The following is a 19,672-nucleotide window of genomic DNA, read 5'->3' on the forward strand; positions in this document are numbered from 1 at the left end:
AACACCCCCAATGTCCCCCCCTCACCCCCACCCCCTCCCCCCGACCCCCACCCCCGCCCCCCCCCGCACGTGCCCCCACCCCCCCATCCCACCTACCACCCCCCACCCCCTCCCACCCCACCCCCCCACCCCTGCCCCCCCCACCTACCACCCCCCACCCCACCCCCCCCCCCCCACCCCACCCCCCCACCCCCCCACCCCCCCACCCCCACCCCCCCCACCCCCCCTACCCCCCCCACCCCTCCACCCCTCCACCCCCTCCACCCCTCCACCCCACCCCCCCATCCCCCCTCTCCCCCCCACTCCCACCCCTCCCCCCCCCACCCCCACCTACCACCCCCCACCCCCCCCTACCACCCCCCCACCCCTCCCACCCCACCTACCACCCCCCCCCCACCCCCCCACCCCTCCACCCCTCCACCCCCCCCCACCCCCACCCCCCCATCCCCCCTCTCCCCCCCACTCCCCCCCCACCCCCCCGCCCCACTCCCACCCCTCCCCCCCCCGCGCGTGCCCCCACCCCGCCTCTGGATCTCTCGCTGCAGCAGGCTGCCCACGTGACCCTCCCCCCCCTCCCCCCCCTCCTCCCCCCCCCTCCCCCTCGTTGCCGCTGCCCGCGAGGTCCGCGGGGATCTTCCCCTCCGAGTTCACGGCTGCCACGTCCGCCCCGTGACGTAGCAGCAGCCTGGGGGGGGGGGGGGCGGGGTCAGTGGGGGGTCAGGGGGGGTCAGGGGGGTCAGGGGGGGTCAGGGGGGGGTCAGGGGGGGTCAGGGGGGGGGTCAGGGGGGGTCAGGGGGGGGTCAGGGGGGGTCAGGGAGGGTCAGGGGGGGTCAGGGGGCGGTCAGGGGGGGGTCAGGGGGGGTCAGGGGGGGGGTCAGGGGGGGTCAGGGGGGGGTCAGGGGGGGTCAGGGGGGGGTCAGGGGGGGGTCAGCTCGCTCGTCAGGAGCCGTCAAGCTCTTGGGGCGGGGTCACGGGGTCACGGGGGTCACGTGGTGGGCGTGTGGTCACGCTTGTGAATACGATAGCGCACATAGACACGTAGGATACAATATGATAGCGCACATAGACACGTAGGGTGAAATATGATAGCGCATATAGACACGTAGGGTGAAATATGATAGCGCATATAGACACGTAGGGTGAAATATGATAGCGCACATAGACACGTAGGGTGAAATATGATAGCGCACATAGACACGTAGGGTGAAATATGATAGCGCATATAGACACGTAGGGTGAAATATGATAGCGCACATAGACACGTAGGATACAATATAATAGCGCATATAGACACGTAGTATACAATATGATAGCGCAGATAGACACGTAGGGTGAAATATGATAGCGCACATAGACACGAAGGATACAATATGATAGCGCACATAGACACGTAGGGTGAAATATGATAGCGCATATAGACACGAAGGATACAATATGATAGCGCACATAGACACGTAGGGTGAAATATGATAGCGCATATAGACACGTAGGGTGAAATATGATAGCGCACATAGACACATTGGCTGAAATATGGTAACACACATAGACACATTGTATACAATATGATAGCGCACATAGACACATTGTATACAATATGATAGCGCACATAGACACATAGTATACAATATGATAGCGCACATAGACACATTGTATACAATATGATAGCGCACATAGACACATAGTATACAATATGATAGCGCACATAGACACATAGTATACAATATGATAGCACACATAGACACATAGTATACAATATGATAGCGCACATAGACACATAGTATACAATATGATAGCACACATAGACACATAGGATACAATATGATAGCGCACATAGACACACAGTATACAATATGATAGCGCACACAGACAGAGTATACAATATAATAGCGCACATAGACACATTGTATACAATATGATAGAGCACATAGACACATAGTATACAATATGATAGCGCACATAGACACATAGTATACAATATGATAGAACACATAGACACATAGTATACAATATGATAGAACACATAGACACACAGCATACAATATGATAGCGCACATAGACACATAGTATACAATATGACAGAGCACATAGACACATAGTATACAATATGATAGCACACATAGACACATTGTATACAATATGATAGCACACATAGACACATAGTATACAATATGATAGAGCACATAGACACATAGTATACAATATGATAGAGCACATAGACACATAGTATACAATATGATAGCACACATAGACACATAGTATACAATATGATAGCGCACATAGACACATAGTATACAATATGATAGCGCACATAGACACATAGTATACAATATGATAGCGCACATAGACACATTGTATACAATATGATAGCGCACATAGACACATAGTATACAATATGATAGCGCACATAGACACATAGTATACAATATGATAGCACACATAGACACATAGTATACAATATGATAGCGCACATAGACACATAGTATACAATATGATAGCACACATAGACACATAGGATACAATATGATAGCGCACATAGACACATAGTATACAATATGATAGCGCACACAGACAGAGAATACAATATGATAGCGCACATAGACACATTGTATACAATATGATAGAGCACATAGACACATAGTATACAATATGATAGCACACATAGACACATTGTATACAATATGATAGCGCACACAGACACATTGTATACAATATGATAGAACACATAGACACATAGTATACAATATGATAGAACACATAGACACACAGCATACAATATGATAGCGCACATAGACACATAGTATACAATATGACAGAGCACATAGACACATAGTATACAATATGATAGCACACATAGACACATTGTATACAATATGATAGCACACATAGACACATAGTATACAATATGATAGCGCACACAGACAGAGTATACAATATGATAGCGCACATAGACACACAGTATTCAATATGATAGCGCACATAGACAAATAGTATTCAATATGATAGCGCACATAGACACACATCATACAATATGATGTTGATGGTGGTGGTTATGATGATGTTGATGGTGGTGGTGATGGTGGTGGTGATGGTGGTGGTGATGGTGGTGGTGATGGTGGTGGTGGTGATGATGGTGATGATGATGGCGATGTTGTTGATGGTGTTGATGTTGATGGTGGTGATGATGATGTTGATGGTAGTGATGACGGTGGTGATGATGTTGTTGATGGTGATGTTGATGGTGATGTTGATGGTGATGTTGATGATGTTGATGGTGATAGTGTTGATGTTGATGGTGATGTTGATGATGTTGATGTTGTTGATGGTGTTGATGATGGTGATGATGGTGTTGATGTTGATGATGTTGACGATGATGTTGATGATGTTGATGATGATGATGTTGATGTTGGTGATGATGATGTTGATGGTGATGATGTTGACGATGATGTTGATGTTGGTGATGGTGTTGATGATGATGTTGATGGTGATGATGTTGACGTTGATGATGATGTTGTTGATGTTGATGGTGATGATGATGATGTTGATGATGTTGACGATGATGTTGATGATGTTGATGGTGGTGATGTTGTTGATGTTGATAGTGTTGATGTTGATGATGTTGATGGTGATGTTGATGTTGATAGTGTTGATGTTGATGGTGGTGATGATGTTGATGATGTTGGTGATGATGATGTTGTTGATGGTGATGATGTTGACGTTGATGATGATGTTGATGATGTTGATGGTGATGTTGATGATGTTGATGGCGATGTTGATGGTGATGTTGATGATGTTGACGATGATGATGTTGACGATGATGATGTTGATGATGTTGACGATGTTGATGATGTTGATGTTGACGATGTTGATGATGTTGATGTTGATGATGATGTTGATGTTGTTGATGATGATGATGGTGATGATGTTGGCAATGTTGACGATGATGTTGATGATGTTGATGATGATGATGACGATGGTGGTGATGATGTTGACGATGTTGATGATGTTGATGATGTTGATGTTGTTGATGTTGATGTTGATGATGATGATGACGATTTTGATGTTGATGGTGTTGATGATGATGTTGATGATATTGATGATGTTGATGTTGTTGATAGTGTTGATGTTGATGATGTTAATGATATTGATGATGTTGATGATGTTGATGATGATGTTGATGATGTTGATGATGATGTGGACGATGTTGATTTTGACGATGTTGATGATGTTGACGATGTCGATGTTGTCGATGTTGGTGTCTCACTGTGCGATGGGCAGGCTGCCACAGGAGGCGGCGATGTGCAACGCCGTCCATCCCTCATTGTCGGCCAGATTCACATCGGCGCCTCGATCCAGCAGTAGAGAGACCATGGCCTCGTTTTCATCTATACACGTCTGGCGGACACGGAGACACAGGGACACGGGGACACGGGGACACGGGGACACGGGGACACGGGGACACGGGGACACGGAGACACGGGGACACGGGGACACGGAGACACAAAGAGACACACACAGTGACTGTGGATTCAATCTCTTCTGTACACGATGGGGGACACGGGGACACGGGGACACGGGGACACGGGGACACGGAGACACGGGGACACGGGGACACGGGGACACGGGGACACGGGGACACGGAGACACGGGGACACGGAGACACGGGGACACGGGGACACGGGGACACGGGGACACGGAGACACGGGGACACGGAGACACGGGGACACACACAGTGACTGTGGATTCAATCTCTTCTGTACACGTCTGGGGGACACGGAGACACGGGGACACGGGGACACGGGGACACGGAGACACTGAGACACGGGGACACGGGGACACGGGGACACGGGGACACGGAGACACGGGGACACGGGGACACGGGGACACGGGGACACGGGGACACGGGGACACGGAGACACGGAGACACGGGGACACGGGGACACGGGGACACGGGGACACGGAGACACGGAGACACGGAGACACGGGGACACGGGGACACTGAGACACGGGGACACGGGGACACGGGGACACTGAGACACGGGGACACGGGGACACGGGGACACGGGGACACGGGGACACGGGGACACGGGGACACGGAGACACGGGGACACGGAGACACGGAGACACGGGGACACGGGAACACCGAGACACGGGGACACGGGGACACGGAGACACGGGGACACGGGGACACCGAGACACGGGGACACGGGGACACGGGGACACGGGGACACGGGGACACGGAGACACGGGGACACCGAGACACGGGGACACGGGGACACGGGGACACCGAGACACGGGGACACGGGGACACGGGGACACGGGGACACCGAGACACGGGGACACGGGGACACGGGGACACGGGGACACGGGGACACGGGGACACGGGGACACGGGCTACAGAATTCTAGCGACGCTCTCGAAGGGATAGAGCGTGTCGCATCAAGTGTGTCGAACTTATTTCGCACCTCATCGCTGGACCTCCTTCGCCAGCGTTGAGTAGTCCCGACGGACGCACTCGGAGACGGAGGTAAGTTAAGGGCTTCCGCCAGGGCTTATTAAAGCCCATCAATACTACGCAGCAGGGTACACGACTCCCGGGGGGGGCTAGGGGTGGTCCTACTCTGAGTCCGGGTCCCTGCCGGCTAGCTCCGGTCTCTCTCTCGGTCTCTCGCGTCGGATCGTGGACTCTGCCGACTCCACAGTGTGTGTGAGTGTGTGTGAGTGTGTGAATGGGGGGCGGTGGTGTAGCGGTTAGCGCGCTGCGCTATGAACCCGGCGACACGAGTTCGATTCCCGCTCACGGCCAACACCAGTGACGATTATCTGAACCGGTCCCGGGCCTCCCCTAGGTCGACTCAGCCTCAAATGTGTACCTGGTGCGGTGTGTAAACATCGCTACTGGGGAGACAAAGGCGGCCGGGCGTGGTGCTGGCCACCCACCCCCTCGTGTGCCGTTCCGGCCTTCATAGGTGCTCGCTAACAGCACTTGCCCCTACAGTCTGTTAAGTCTATACGGGGGATCTTTGTCTTTGATGAGTGTGTGAGTGTGTGCGTGCGTGTGTGAGTGTGTGTGGGGGTGTATGAGTGTGTGTGTGCGTGCATGTGTGAGTGTGTGTGAGTGTGTGTGAGTGTGTGTGGGTGTGTGTGAGTGTGTGTGGGTGTGTGTGAGTGTGTGTGGGCGTGTGTGAGTGTGTGTGAGCGTGTGTGAGCGTGTGTGAGTGTGTGTGAGTGTGTGTGTGTAGGAGTGTGTGTGTGTGTGTATGGGTATGTATGGGTGTGTGTGGGTGTGTGTGAGTGTGGGTGTGTATGAGTGTGTGGGTGTGTGTGTGTGGGTGTGTATGAGTGCGTGTGTGAGCGTGTGTGAGTGTGTGTATGAGTGTGTGTGGGTGTGTATGAGTGTGTGGGTGTGTGTGTGTGGGTGTGTATGAGTGCGTGTGTGAGTGTGTGTGAGCGTGTGTGAGTGTGTGTGAGTGTGTGTGTGTAGGAGTGTGTGTGTGTGTGTGTATGGGTATGTATGGGTGTGTGTGGGTGTGTGTGAGTGTGGGTGTGTATGAGTGTGTATGCGTGCGTGTGTGAGCGTGTGTGAATGTGTGTATGAGTGTGTGTGGGTGTGTGTGAGTGTGTGTGGGGGTGTATGAGTGTGTATGCGTGCGTGTGTGAGCGTGTGTGAGTGTGTGTGTGTGTGTAGGAGTGTGTATGAGTGTGTGTGCGTGCATGTGTGAGTGTGTGTGAGTGTGTGTGAGCGTGTGTATGTGTGTGTGTGTATGAGTGTGTAGGAGTGTGTGTGTATGGGTGTGTACGAGTGTGTAGGTGTGTGGGTGTGTGCGTGCGTGTGTATGAGTGTGTAGGAGTGTGTGTGTATGGGTGTGTAGGAGTGTGTGTGTATGGGTGTGTACGAGTGTGTAGGTGTGTGTGGGTGTGTGGGTGTGTGCGTGCGTGTGTATGAGTGTGTAGGAGTGTGTGTATGTGTGTGCAGGAGTGTGTGTGTATGGGTGTGTACGAGTGTGTAGGTGTGTGTGGGTGTGTGCGTGCGTGTGTATGAGTGTGTAGGAGTGTGTGTATGTGTGTGCAGGAGTGTGTGTGTATGGGTGTGTACGAGTGTGTAGGTGTGTGGGGGTGTGTGCGTGCGTGTGTATGAGTGTGTAGGAGTGTGTGTATGTGTGTGTGTAGGAGTGTGTGTGTATGGGTGTGTACGAGTGTGTAGGTGTGTGTGGGTGTGGGGGTGTGTGCGTGTGTGTGTATGAGTGTGTAGGAGTGTGTGTATGTGTGTGTAGGAGTGTGTGTGTATGGGTGTGTACGAGTGTGTAGGTGTGTGTGGGTGTGTGGGTGTGTGCGTGCGTGTGTATGAGTGTGTAGGAGTGTGTGTATGTGTGTGTGTAGGAGTGTGTGTGTATGTGTGTATATGGGTGTGTATGAGTGTGTATGAGTGTGTAGGAGTGTGTGTATGTGTGTGTAGGAGTGTGTGTGTATGGGTGTGTACGAGTGTGTGTGTATGTGTGTATATGGGTGTGTATGAGTGTGTATGAGTGTGTAGGAGTGTGTGTATGTGTGTGTAGGAGTGTGTGTGTATGGGTGTGTACGAGTGTGTAGGTGTGTGTGGGTGTGTATGTGTGTGTAGGAGTGTGTGTATGTGTGTGTAGGAGTGTGTGTGTGTGTGTATATGGGTGTGTATGTGTGTGTAGGAGTGTGTGTGTATGGGTGTGTACGAGTGTGTAGGCGTGTGTGGGTGTGTGCGTGCGTGTGTATGAGTGTGTAGGAGTGTGTGTGTGTGTGTAGGAGTGTGTGTGTATGGGTGTGTACGAGTGTGTGTGAGTGTGGGGAGTGGTGGTGCAGCGGTTAGCGCGCTGCGCTACGAACCCGGCGACCCGGGTTCGATTCCCGCTCAAGGCCAACACCAGTGACGACTATCTGAACCGGTCCTGGGCCTCCCCTAGGTCGACTCAGCCTTAAATGAGTACCTGGTGCGGTGTGTAAACATCGCCACTGGGGAGACAAAGGCGGCCGGGCGTGGTGCTGGCCACCCAACCCCCTCGTGTGCCGTTCCGGCCTTCATAGGTGCTCGCTAACAGCACTTGCCCCTACAGCCTGTTAAGGCTACACGGGGGATCTTTGATGAGTGTGTGTGTATGAGTGAGTGTATGTGTGTGCATGAGTGTGTGTATGAGTGAGTGGGTGTATGAGTGTGTGCGTGCGTGTACGTGCGTGTTGAACTGCGATAACGATTGTCAAATATGTAGTTGTGCAATGTCTGTTGTAGGCAGGTCCATGCAAAAGCCACCCGCATGGCAGATGAGGAAGTGGTTGTGTACGTGAGTGTGTGTGTCTGTGTGTGTGTGTCTGTGTGTGTGTACGTGAATGTGTCTGTGTCTTTGTGTGTGTGTGTCTTTGTGTGTGTATGTGTGTGTCTGTGAGTGTGTGTGTCTGTGTGTGTACGTGAGTGTGTGTGTCTGTGTGTGTACGTGAGTGTGTGTGTCTGTGTGTGTACGTGAGTGTGTGTGTCTGTGTGTGTACGTGAGTGTGTGTCTGTGTGTGTACGTGTGTGTCTATGTCTCTGTGTGTGTCTGTGTGTGTGTCTGTGTGTGTGTACGTGAGTGTGTGTGTGTACGTGAGTGTGTGTGTGTACGTGAGTGTGTGTGTGTCTGTGTGTGTCTGTGTGTGGACGTGAGACGCTGCTGCTGAACCTGGAGTGTGCCACTAAGAGGTGGGGCCTTACCATCAGCCCCACGAAAACTAAGCACCTGCCTGGGTATTTTGTACCATCGGACACTCCACCCCCACAACTCCCAATCGGTGATGGGGCAGTTGTGGAGAGAGTGGAGAGTTTCCCATACCTGGGCAGTGTGCTCATGACCGGCTCCGGTTTAACAGCAGAGGTCTCACTCCGAATCAGTCGAGCGGCATGATCTTTTCATCGGTTGCGTAACGCTGTGTGGAAGCTACCTGGTCTGTCGCTCCGCACGAAGCTTTCAGGTCTTCTCGGCCACAGTCATTCCCTCCCTTCTCTACGCTTGCGAAACGTGGACCCCCCCTAATGGAACATCTTCGCCGTTTAGAAACATTTAGGCTGGCCTGCTTACGATCCATCCTGGGTTTAACCTGCAGGCTGGATTGTGTGAGGAGCTCACAAATCCTTGAAAGATCTGGGCAAAGTCCCATCGGTGAGCTCCTCCGGCAGGCAAGGCTGCGTTGGCTGGGTCATGTAGCTCGCATGCCCACCCACCGCATGCCTAAACAGCTTTTGTTCGGCCGGGATCGAGGGGGCTAAACGGGCGCGGCACGAGCTAGAGACGAGATGGAGTGATGTGGTACAAGAGGACGTGGAGCTGAGTGGACTTGCCGATGACCGGTACCAGCGGTGTCAAGATCGGCCTCTGTGGAGGAGGCTCGTGAAGGACGCTGCTGGGCAGTTGGAGGCAGTCGCCCTCCAACAACAACGGAGGGCGGAGGAGCGACGCTCACAACAACGAGCGGAGCGCCGGGTGGCTAAAGCACAGCAAGTTGGTACAGTAGGGGGCACAGGTGGTGCATCAGCCAGTCGTCTCGGTCATCTCAGTCAGTCGACCCGTGGCACCTGCTGGGTCTGCCCCGTGACCTGCCAGCGGGCGTTCGACACTTCACGTGGGAGCCTCAAGGTGCACTTAGCCTGGCACAAGCGTCGTGGTGACGTCACCGCCACTTAGTGGCGAATGGCGGTTGTTGTTGTTGTACATGAGTTCAATGTTAAATGATCCCATAGACTTCAATGTTAAATTATCCCATAGACTTCAATGTTAAATTATCACATAGACTTCAATGTTAAATTATCCCATAGACTTCAATGTTAAATTATCCCATAGACTTCAACGTTAAATTATCCCATAGACTTCAACGTTAAATTATCCCATAGACTTCAATGTTAAATGCCACCATAGACTTCAACGTTAAATTATCCCATAGACTTCAATGTTAAATTATCCCATAGACTTCAATGTTAAATTATCCCATAGACTTCAATGTTAAATTATCCCATAGACTTCAATGTTAAATTATCCCATAGACTTCAATGTTAAATTATCCCATAGACTTCAATGTTAAATTATCCCATAGACTTCAATGTTAAATTATCCCATAGACTTCAACGTTAAATTATCCCATAGACTTCAATGTTAAATTATCCCATAGACTTCAATGTTAAATTATCCCATAGACTTCAATGTTAAATTATCCCATAGACTTCAATGTTAAATTATCCCATAGACTTCAATGTTAAATTATCCCATAGACTTCAATGTTAAATTATCCCATAGACTTCAACGTTAAATTATCCCATAGACTTCAATGTTAAATTATCCCATAGACTTCAATGTTAAATGCCACCACAGACTTCCACTACTGAGCGTCGGTAGCGTCACCACGCCGATCGCGCCAGGCTAGGTTGCACTTTTGAGGCCTCGTGAGGTGTGCCAGGCTAGGTGCAGGAGGAGGTCACGGGACAGACCCAGGTGACCTGGATTGACCGCTGTGCCAGGCTAGGTGCAGGAGGTCACGGGACAGACCCTGCAGGTGCGATGGGTTGACTGCTGTGCCAGGCTAGGTGCAGGAGGTCACGGGACAGACCCAGCAGGTGCCACGGGTTGACTGCTGTGCCAGGCTAGGTGCAGGAAGTCACGGGACAGACCCAGGTGACATGGGTTGACTGCTGTGCCAGGCTAGGTGCAGGAGGAGGTCACGGGACAGACCAAGGTGACATGGGTTGACTGCTGTGCCAGGCTAGGTGCAGGAGGAGGTCACGGGACAGACCCTGCAGGTGACGTGGATTGACTGCTGTGCCAGGCTAGGTGCAGGAGGAGGTCACGTGACAGACCCAGGTGCGATGGGTTGACTGCTGTGCCAGGCTAGGTGCAGGAGGAGGTCACGGGACAGACCCAGGTGCGATGGGTTGACTGCTGTGCCAGGCTAGGTGCAGGAGGAGGTCACGGGACAGACCCAGGTGACATGGGTTGACTGCTGTGCCAGGCTAGGTGCAGGAGGAGGTCACGGGACAGACCCAGCAGGTGACGTGGATTGACTGCTGTGCCAGGCTAGGTGCAGGAGGAGGTCACGGGACAGACCCAGGTGACGTGGGTTGACTGCTGTGCCAGGCTAGGTGCAGGAGGAGGTCACGTGACAGACCCAGGTGACATGGGTTGACTGCTGTGCCAGGCTAGGTGCAGGAGGAGGTCACGGGACAGACCCAGGTGACATGGGTTGACTGCTGTGCCAGGCTAGGTGCAGGAGGAGGTCACGTGACAGACCCAGGTGACATGGGTTGACTGCTGTGCCAGGCTAGGTGCAGGAGGAGGTCACGTGACAGACCCAGGTGACATGGGTTGACTGCTGTGCCAGGCTAGGTGCAGGAGGAGGTCACGTGACAGACCCAGGTGACATGGGTTGACTGCTGTGCCAGGCTAGGTGCAGGAGGAGGTCACGGGACAGACCCAAGTGCCATGGGTTGACTGCTGTGCCAGGCTAGGTGCAGCAGGTCACGGGACAGACCCAGGTGATGTGGGTTGACTGCTGTGCCAGGCTAGGTGCAGGAGGTCACGGGACAGACCCAGGTGCCGTGGGTTGACTGCTGTGCCAGGCTAGGTGCAGCAGGTCACGGGACAGACCCAGGTGCCGTGGGTTGACTGCTGTGCCAGGCTGGGTGCAGGAGGAGGTCACGGGACAGACCCGGCAGGTGCCATGGGTTGACTGCTGTACCAGGCTAGGTGCAGGTGGAGGTCACGGGACAGACCCAGCAGGTACCACAGGTTGACCGACTGAGATAATCAGCCGATGCTACCACCTGTACCCCCACCCCTACCGTGCCAACTCGCTTCAGCTTGGCGAATAGTGCGGTCAGAGTATTCGTTCATCTTGAGGGCCCGATGTACATGTTTTAATTCACTGGCCAGGTGGTGTTGGTCAGATATGCCATGAGCTCTGTGGTATAGTGTTTTGATGAGAGAATTCATTTGAGGCGGGTGGTGGTGGGAATCAGGTTTCAAGTAGGAATCTGTGTGGGTGGTTTTCCTGTAGACAGAATGTCCCAAGGATCCATCAGGTCTCCTCTCAAACAGAACATCTAAGAATGAGAGGGCATGTCTGCGGCCGAGAAGACCTGACACTGATGCATCGTACGGAGCGACAGACCAGGTAGCTTCCACACAGCAGCGTTACGCAGCCGAAGAAAAGATGCCGCTCGACTGATTCGGAGTGAGACCTCTGCTGTTAAACTGGAGCCGGTCATGAGCACGCTGCCCAGGTATGGGAAACTCTCCATTCTCTCCACAACTGCCCCATCACCACCATCACCACCACCTTCATCATCACCACCACCACTTCCATCATCCATCATCACCACCTCCATAATCCATCACCACCTCCATCATCACCATCACCACCATCATTCATCACCACCACCACAATCAGCACCACCAACATCACTCATGACCACAACCACCACTACCAACACAACCACCACCTCCATCATTCATCACCACCACCTCCATCATCACCATCACCACCACCACAATCAGCACCACCAACATTACTCATCACCACAACCACCACTACCAACACAACCACCACCTCCACCATCCATCACCACCACCTCCATCATTACCACCACCACCATCATCACAACCACCACCTTCATCATCCACCACCATCACCTCCATCATCATCATCATCACCACCACCTCCATCATCACCACCATCCATCACCATCACCACCTCCATCACCACCTCCATCATCCTCTTCATCACCACCACCATCACAACCACCACCATCACCACCACCACCACCACCACGACCACCACCATCATCACCATCACCACCACCATCATCACCACCACCACCACCATCATCACCACCACCATCACCACCATCACCACCACCATCATCATCACCACCACCTCCATCATCACCACCATCATTCATTCACCACCACCATCACCACCACCACCACCACCAACACCACCTCCATCATCACAACCATCACCTCCATCATCATCACCACCACCATCACCACCACCACCACCATCACCCCGTGTCTCCTCCATCTCCTCCATCTCATCACCTGGTGCAGAGCCGTGAGCCCGTCGGCATTGGCGTGATTGACATCGGCACCACCACCACCATCACCACCATCACCACCATCATCATCATCTCGTGCCATCAGCAACAGCATTCAGCACCATCATCACGACCACTACCATCTCCATCATTCATCACCACAACCACCACCACCATCATCACCCCGTGTCTCCGCCATCACCACCATCACCATCACCACCATCATCATCACCACCACCACCATCTCCACCATCACCACCACCATCACCACCACCACCATCACCACCACCACCATCTCCACCACCACCATCTCCACCACCACCATCACCAGCACCACCATCACCACCATCACCACGACCACCACCATCACCATCACCACCACTACCATCATCATCACCACCACTACCACCACCATCACCACCTCCATCACCACCACCACCACCACCAACACCACCTCCATCATCACCACCACCTCCATCACCACCACCATCATTCATTCACCACCACCATCACCACCACCATCACCACCACCATCACCACCCCCATCACCCCGTGTCTCCTCCATCTCCTCACCTGGTGCAGAGCTGTGAGCCCGTCAGCATTGGCGTGATTGACATCGGCACCATCTCCATCACCACCACCATCATCCTCTTCATCACCATCACCACCATCACCATCACCACCATCACCATCACCACCATCATCACCACCACCATCACCACCACCATCATCATCACCTCCATCACCACCACCACCATCATCACCACCACCACCACCGACTCACCTGGTGCAGAGCAGTCAGCCCGTCGGCATTGGCGTGATTGACATCGGCACCACCACCACCATCACCACCATCACCACCATCACCATCACCACCATCTCGTGCCATCAGCAACAGCTCCCTCACGTCCTCGGCATCTCCACCACCACCATCACCATCACCACCACCACCATCATCACAACCACCATCACCACGACCACCACCATCACCACCACCTCCATCATCATTACCACCACCTCCATCATCACCACCACCACCATCACCACCACCACCAACACCACCTCCATCATCACCACTACCTCCATCACCACCACCATCATTCATTCACCACCACCATCACCACCACCATCACCACCACCATCACCACCCCCATCACCCCGTGTCTCCTCCATCTCCTCACCTGGTGCAGAGCAGTCAGCCCGTCGGCATTGGCGTGATTGACATCGGCGGCACCACCACCATCACCACCATCATCACCATCTCGTGCCATCAGCAACAGCTCCCTCACGTCCTCGGCATCTCCACCACCACCATCACCACCACCACCATCACCACCATCACAACCACCATCACCACGACCACCACCATCACCACCACCTCCATCATCATTACCACCACCTCCATCATCACCACCTCCATCATCACCACCACCACCATCACCACCACCACCACCACCAACACCACCTCCATCATCACCACCACCTCCATCACCACCACCATCATTCATTCACCACCACCATCACCACCACCATCACCACCACCATCACCACCCCCATCACCACCCCCATCACCCCGTGTCTCCTCCATCTCCTCACCTGGTGCAGAGCTGTGAGCCCGTCGGCATTGGCGTGATTGACATCGGCACCACCACCATCACCACCACCATCACCACCATCATCTCGTGCCATCAGCAACAGCTCCCTCACGTCCTCGGCATCTCCCGCAGCTACAGCCGCAAGGAACTCGGCTCCTGGATCGAAGCGAACCCGTTTGTGGCAGCAGCCCTTCTCACCACCACCACCACCACCATGGCTTCGTTGTTGTTGATGTGGTTGTTGTTGATGTTGTTGATGTTGTTGACGTCGCCGCTCGCTCGACTCCAAGTCGGTGTCCGATCCGTGCCACTGCCTCAGCTGCCGTTCGCGTCTCGCCCTCGCTCCCTCATCTCCACCACCACCACCACCACCTCCACCTCCTGATGATGATGATGATCCAGTGTGAGACATGACGCTGGTGGTGGTGGGGGTGGAGGTGGTGGGGGTGGTGAAGGTGGTGGTGGTGGTGGAGGTGGTCAATGATGGAGGTGGTGGTGGTGGAGGTGGTGGGTGGAGGGGGTGGTGAAGGTGGTGGTGGTGGAGGTGATGGAGGAGGTGGTGGTGAATGATGGAGGTGGTGGTGGTGGTGGTGGAGGTGATGGTGGGGATGGAGGTGGTGATGGAGGAGGTGGTGGTGAATGATGGTGGTGAATGATGGAGGTGGTGGTGGTGATGGAGGTGGTGGTGGTGAATGATGGAGGTGGTGGTGAATGATGGAGGTGGTGGTGAATGATGGAGGTGGTGGTGAATGATGGAGGTGGTGGTGGTGGTGGTGGTGTCCTTCCCTGACAGCTCCAGTGGTGGAGGTCTCCTCTGAAAGCCCGAGTGGCCTTCTCTCCTGACGGCCCCAGTGGTGGTGGCCTCCTCTTACAGGCCCAGTGGTGACCTCCTCTTACAGTCGCAGTGGTGGCCTTCTCTTACAGTCGCAGTGGTGGCCTTCTCTTACAGGCCCAGTGGTGGCCTCCTCTTACAGTCCCAGTGGTGGCCTTCTCTTACAGTCCCAGTGGTGACCTCCTCTTACAGTCCCAGTGGTGGCCTCCTCTTACAGTCCCAGTGGTGACCTCCTCTTACAGTCCCAGTGGTGGCCTCCTCTTACAGTCCCAGTGGTGGCCTCCTCTTACAGTCGCAGTGGTGGCCTTCTCTTACAGTCCCAGTGGTGGCCTCCTCTTACAGTCCCAGTGGTGGCCTTCTCTTACAGTCCCAGTGGTGGCCTCCTCTTACAGTCGCAGTGGTGGCCTTCTCTTACAGTCCCAGTGGTGGCCTCCTCTTACAGTCCCAGTGGTGGCCTTCTCTTACAGTCCCAGTGGTGGCCTCCTCTTACAGTCCCAGTGGTGGCCTCCTCTTACAGTCGCAGTGGTGGCCTCCTCTTATAGTCCCAGTGGTGACCTTCTCTTACAGTCGCAGTGGTGGCCTTCTCTTACAGTCCCAGTGGTGGCCTTCTCTTACAGTCGCAGTGGTGGCCTTCTCTTACAGTCGCAGTGGTGGCCTTCTCTTACAGTCGCAGTGGTGGCCTTCTCTTACAGTCCCAGTGGTGGCCTTCTCTTACAGTCGCAGTGGTGGCCTCCTCTTACAGTCCCAGTGGTGGCCTCCTCTTACAGTCCCAGTGGTGGCCTTCTCTTACAGTCGCAGTGGTGGCCTCCTCTTACAGTCCCAGTGGTGGCCTTCTCTTACAGTCCCAGTGGTGGCCTCCTCTTACAGTCCCAGTGGTGGCCTTCTCTTACAGTCGCAGTGGTGGCCTCCTCTTACAGTCGCAGTGGTGGCCTTCTCTTACAGTCGCAGTGGTGGCCTTCTCTTACAGTCGCAGTGGTGGCCTTCTCTTACAGTCCCAGTGGTGGCCTTCTCTTACAGTCCCAGTGGTGGCCTTCTCTTACAGTCGCAGTGGTGGCCTTCTCTTACAGTCCCAGTGGTGGCCTTCTCTTACAGTCGCAGTGGTGGCCTTCTCTTACAGTCCCAGTGGTGGAGCTCTCCTCTGACAGCCCCAGCGGTGGTGGCCGCTCACTCTCGTCGCCGCCACCACCACCACCACAACCACAACAACAACAACAACAACACAACCACAACGACGACAACAACCACCACCACCACGGCCACCACCAAAGCCACTCGCTGCCGATTTCTTCCCGGAAGTTGCGGGGGGAGGGGGGATGAGGGGGGGAGGGGGTCGGTGCGCTGACGTCATCAGACGCGCGACGGAGTGGGGGGGGGGGTGGGGCGAGAGGGTAACTGAGACTCGGCGGCCATGTTGGGTAGGGGTGGTGGGAGTGAGTGGGTGGGGGTGGTGGGGGTGGGTGGGGGGTGGTGGGGGTGGGTGGGGGTGGTGGGGGTGGGTGGGGGTGGTGGGTGGGGTGGGGTAGTGGGAGTGAGTGGGTGGGGGTGGGAGTGGTGGTGGGGGGGTGGTGGGTGGGGTGGGGTGGTGGGAGTGAGTGGGTGGGGGTGGTGGGGGTGGTGGGGGTGGGTGGGGGTGGTGGGGGTGGGTGGGGGTGGTGGGTGGGGTGGGGTAGTGGGAGTGAGTGGGTGGGGGTGGTGGGTGGGGTGGGGGTGGGGTAGTGGGAGTGAGTGGGTGGGGGTGGTGGGGGTGGGTGGGTGGGGGTGGTGGGAGTGGGTGGGGGTGGTGGGAGTGGGTGGGGGTGGTGGGGGTGGTGGGGGTGGGTGGGGGTGGTGGGTGGGGTGGGGTAGTGAGAGTGAGTGGGTGGGGGTGGTGGGTGGGGTGGGGTAGTGGGAGTGAGTGGGTGGGGGTGGTGGGGGTGGGTGGGGGTGGTGGGAGTGGGTGGGGGTGGTGGGAGTGGGTGGGGGTGGTGGGGGTGGTGGGGGGTGGGTGGGGGTGGTGGGTTGGGTGGGGTAGTGGGAGTGAGTGGGTGGGGGTGGTGGGTGGGGTGGGGTAGTGGGAGTGAGTGGGTGGGGGTGGTGGGTGGGGTGGGGTAGTGGGAGTGAGTGGGTGGGGGTGGTGGGGGTGGTGGGGGTGGGTGGGGGTGGTGGGAGTGGGTGGGGGTGGTGGGAGTGGGTGGGAGTGGTGGGAGTGGGTGGGGGTGGTGGGTGGGGGTGGTGGGAGTGGGTGGGGGTGGTGGGAGTGGGTGGGGGTGGTGGGGGGTGGTGGGAGTGAGTGGGTCTGGGTGGGAGTGGGTGGGGTGGGGTAGTGGGAGTGAGTGGGTGGGGGTGGTGGGAGTGGGTGGGGGTGGTGGGAGTGGGTGGTGGGGTGGTGGTGGGAGTGGGTGGGTGGATGGTGGTTGAGGTGTGTGGGTGGGTGGTGGTGGGGGAGGTGGGTGGGTGGGTGGTGGTGGGGGTGGTGGGAGTGGGTGGGGGTGGTGGGGGTGGGTGGGGGTGGTGGGGGTGGGTGGGGGTGGTGGGGGTGGGTGGGGGTGGTGGGAGTGGGTGGGGCTGGTGGGAGTGGGTGGGGGTGGTGGGTGGGGGTGGGGTGGTGGGAGTGGGTGGGGGTGGTGGGAGTGGGTGGGGGTGGTGGGGGTGGGTGGGGGTGGTGGGAGTGGGTGGGGGTGGTGGGAGTGGGTGGGGGTGGTGGGAGTGGGTGGGGGTGGTGGGAGTGGGTGGGGTGGTGGTGGGAGTGGGTGGGTGGATGGTGGTTGAGGTGTGTGGGTGGGTGGTGGTGGGGGAGGTGGGTGGGTGGGTGGTGGTGGGGGTGGTGGGAGTGGGTGGGGGTGGTGGGGGTGGGTGGGGGTGGTGGGGGTGGGTGGGGGTGGGTGGGGGTGGTGGGGGTGGGTGGGGGTGGTGGGGGTGGGTGGGGGTGGTGGGAGTGGGTGGGGGTGGTGGGAGTGGGTGGGGGTGGTGGGTGGGGGTGGGGGTGGTGGGGGTGGGTGGGGGTGGGTGGGGGTGGTGGGTGGGGGTGGTGGGAGTGGGTGGGGGTGGTGGGGGTGGGTGGGGGTGGTGGGAGTGGGTGGGGGTGGTGGGAGTGGGTGGGGGTGGTGGGAGTGGGTGGGGGTGGTGGGGGTGGGTGGGGGTGGTGGGAGTTGGTGGGGGTGGTGGGGATGGGTGGGGTGGTGGGAGTGGGTGGGGGTGGTGGGAGTGGGTGGGGGTGGTGGGGATGGGTGGGGTGGTGGGAGTGGGTGGGGGTGGTGGGAGTGGGTGGGGGTGGTGGGAGTGGGTGGGGGTGGTGGGAGTGGGTGGGGGTGGTGAAAGTGGGTGGGGGTGGTGGGAGTGGTTGGGGGTGGTGGGAGTGGGTGGGGGTGGTGGGGATGGGTGGGGTGGTGGGAGTGGGTGGGGGTGGTGGGGGTGGGTGGGGGTGGTGGGAGTGGGTGGGGGTGGTGAAAGTGGGTGGGGGTGGTGGGAGTGGGTGGGGGTGGTGGGAGTGGGTGGGGGTGGTGGGGATGGGTGGGGTGGTGGGAGTGGGTGGGGGTGGTGGGAGTGGGTGGGGGTGGTGGGAGTGGGTGGGGGTGGTGAAAGTGGGTGGGGGTGGTGGGAGTGGGTGGGGGTGGTGGGAGTGGGTGGGGGTGGTGGGGGTGGGTGGGGTGGTGGGAGTGGGTGGGGTGGTGGGAGTGGGTGGGGGTGGTGGGAGTGGGTGGGGGTGGTGGGTGGTGGTGGGGGAGGTGGGTGGGTGGGTGGTGGTGGGGGTGGTGGGAGTGGGTGGGGGTGGTGGGGGTGGGTGGGGGTGGTGGGAGTGGGTGGGGGTGGTGGGGGTGGGTGGGGGTGGTGGGAGTGGGTGGGGGTGGTGGGGGTGGGTGGGGGTGGTGGGGGTGGGTGGGGGTGGGTGGGGGTGGTGGGAGTGGGTGGGGGTGGTGGGGGTGGGTGGGGGTGGTGGGAGTGGGTGGGGGTGGTGGGAGTGGGTGGGGGTGGTGGGGGTGGGTGGGGGTGGTGGGAGTGGGTGGGGGTGGTGGGGGTGGGTGGGGGTGGTGGGAGTGGGTGGGGGTGGTGGGGGGTGGGTGGGGGTGGTGGGGGTGGGTGGGGGTGGGTGGGGGTGGTGGGGGTGGGTGGGGGTGGGTGGGGGTGGTGGGGGTGGGTGGGGGTGGTGGGGTGGGTGGGGGTGGTGGGAGTGGGTGGGGGTGGTGGGGGTGG

General features: G+C 56.8%; 1 protein-coding gene across 1 annotated transcript in view; it reads right to left on the bottom strand.

The window, feature by feature from the left end:
- LOC144948240 (uncharacterized) overlaps positions 1 to 16,785 on the bottom strand; it is an 18,015-nt gene extending 1,230 nt beyond the window's left edge. The window contains exons 1-4 of the mRNA XM_078877663.1: positions 15,683 to 16,785; positions 14,672 to 15,557; positions 4,262 to 4,392; positions 563 to 685 (exon numbers count right to left, since the gene is read on the bottom strand). Coding sequence (XP_078733789.1) covers positions 563 to 685; positions 4,262 to 4,392; positions 14,672 to 15,082 — 665 coding nt within the window. The 5' untranslated portion in view covers positions 15,083 to 15,557; positions 15,683 to 16,785. The remainder of the gene's footprint in view (positions 1 to 562; positions 686 to 4,261; positions 4,393 to 14,671; positions 15,558 to 15,682) is intronic.
- Positions 16,786 to 19,672: the final 2,887 nt, after the last annotated feature.

The sequence above is a fragment of the Lampetra fluviatilis genome, chromosome 48 (assembly GCF_964198595.1).
Source record: "Lampetra fluviatilis chromosome 48, kcLamFluv1.1, whole genome shotgun sequence".
NCBI lineage: Eukaryota > Metazoa > Chordata > Hyperoartia > Petromyzontiformes > Petromyzontidae > Lampetra > Lampetra fluviatilis.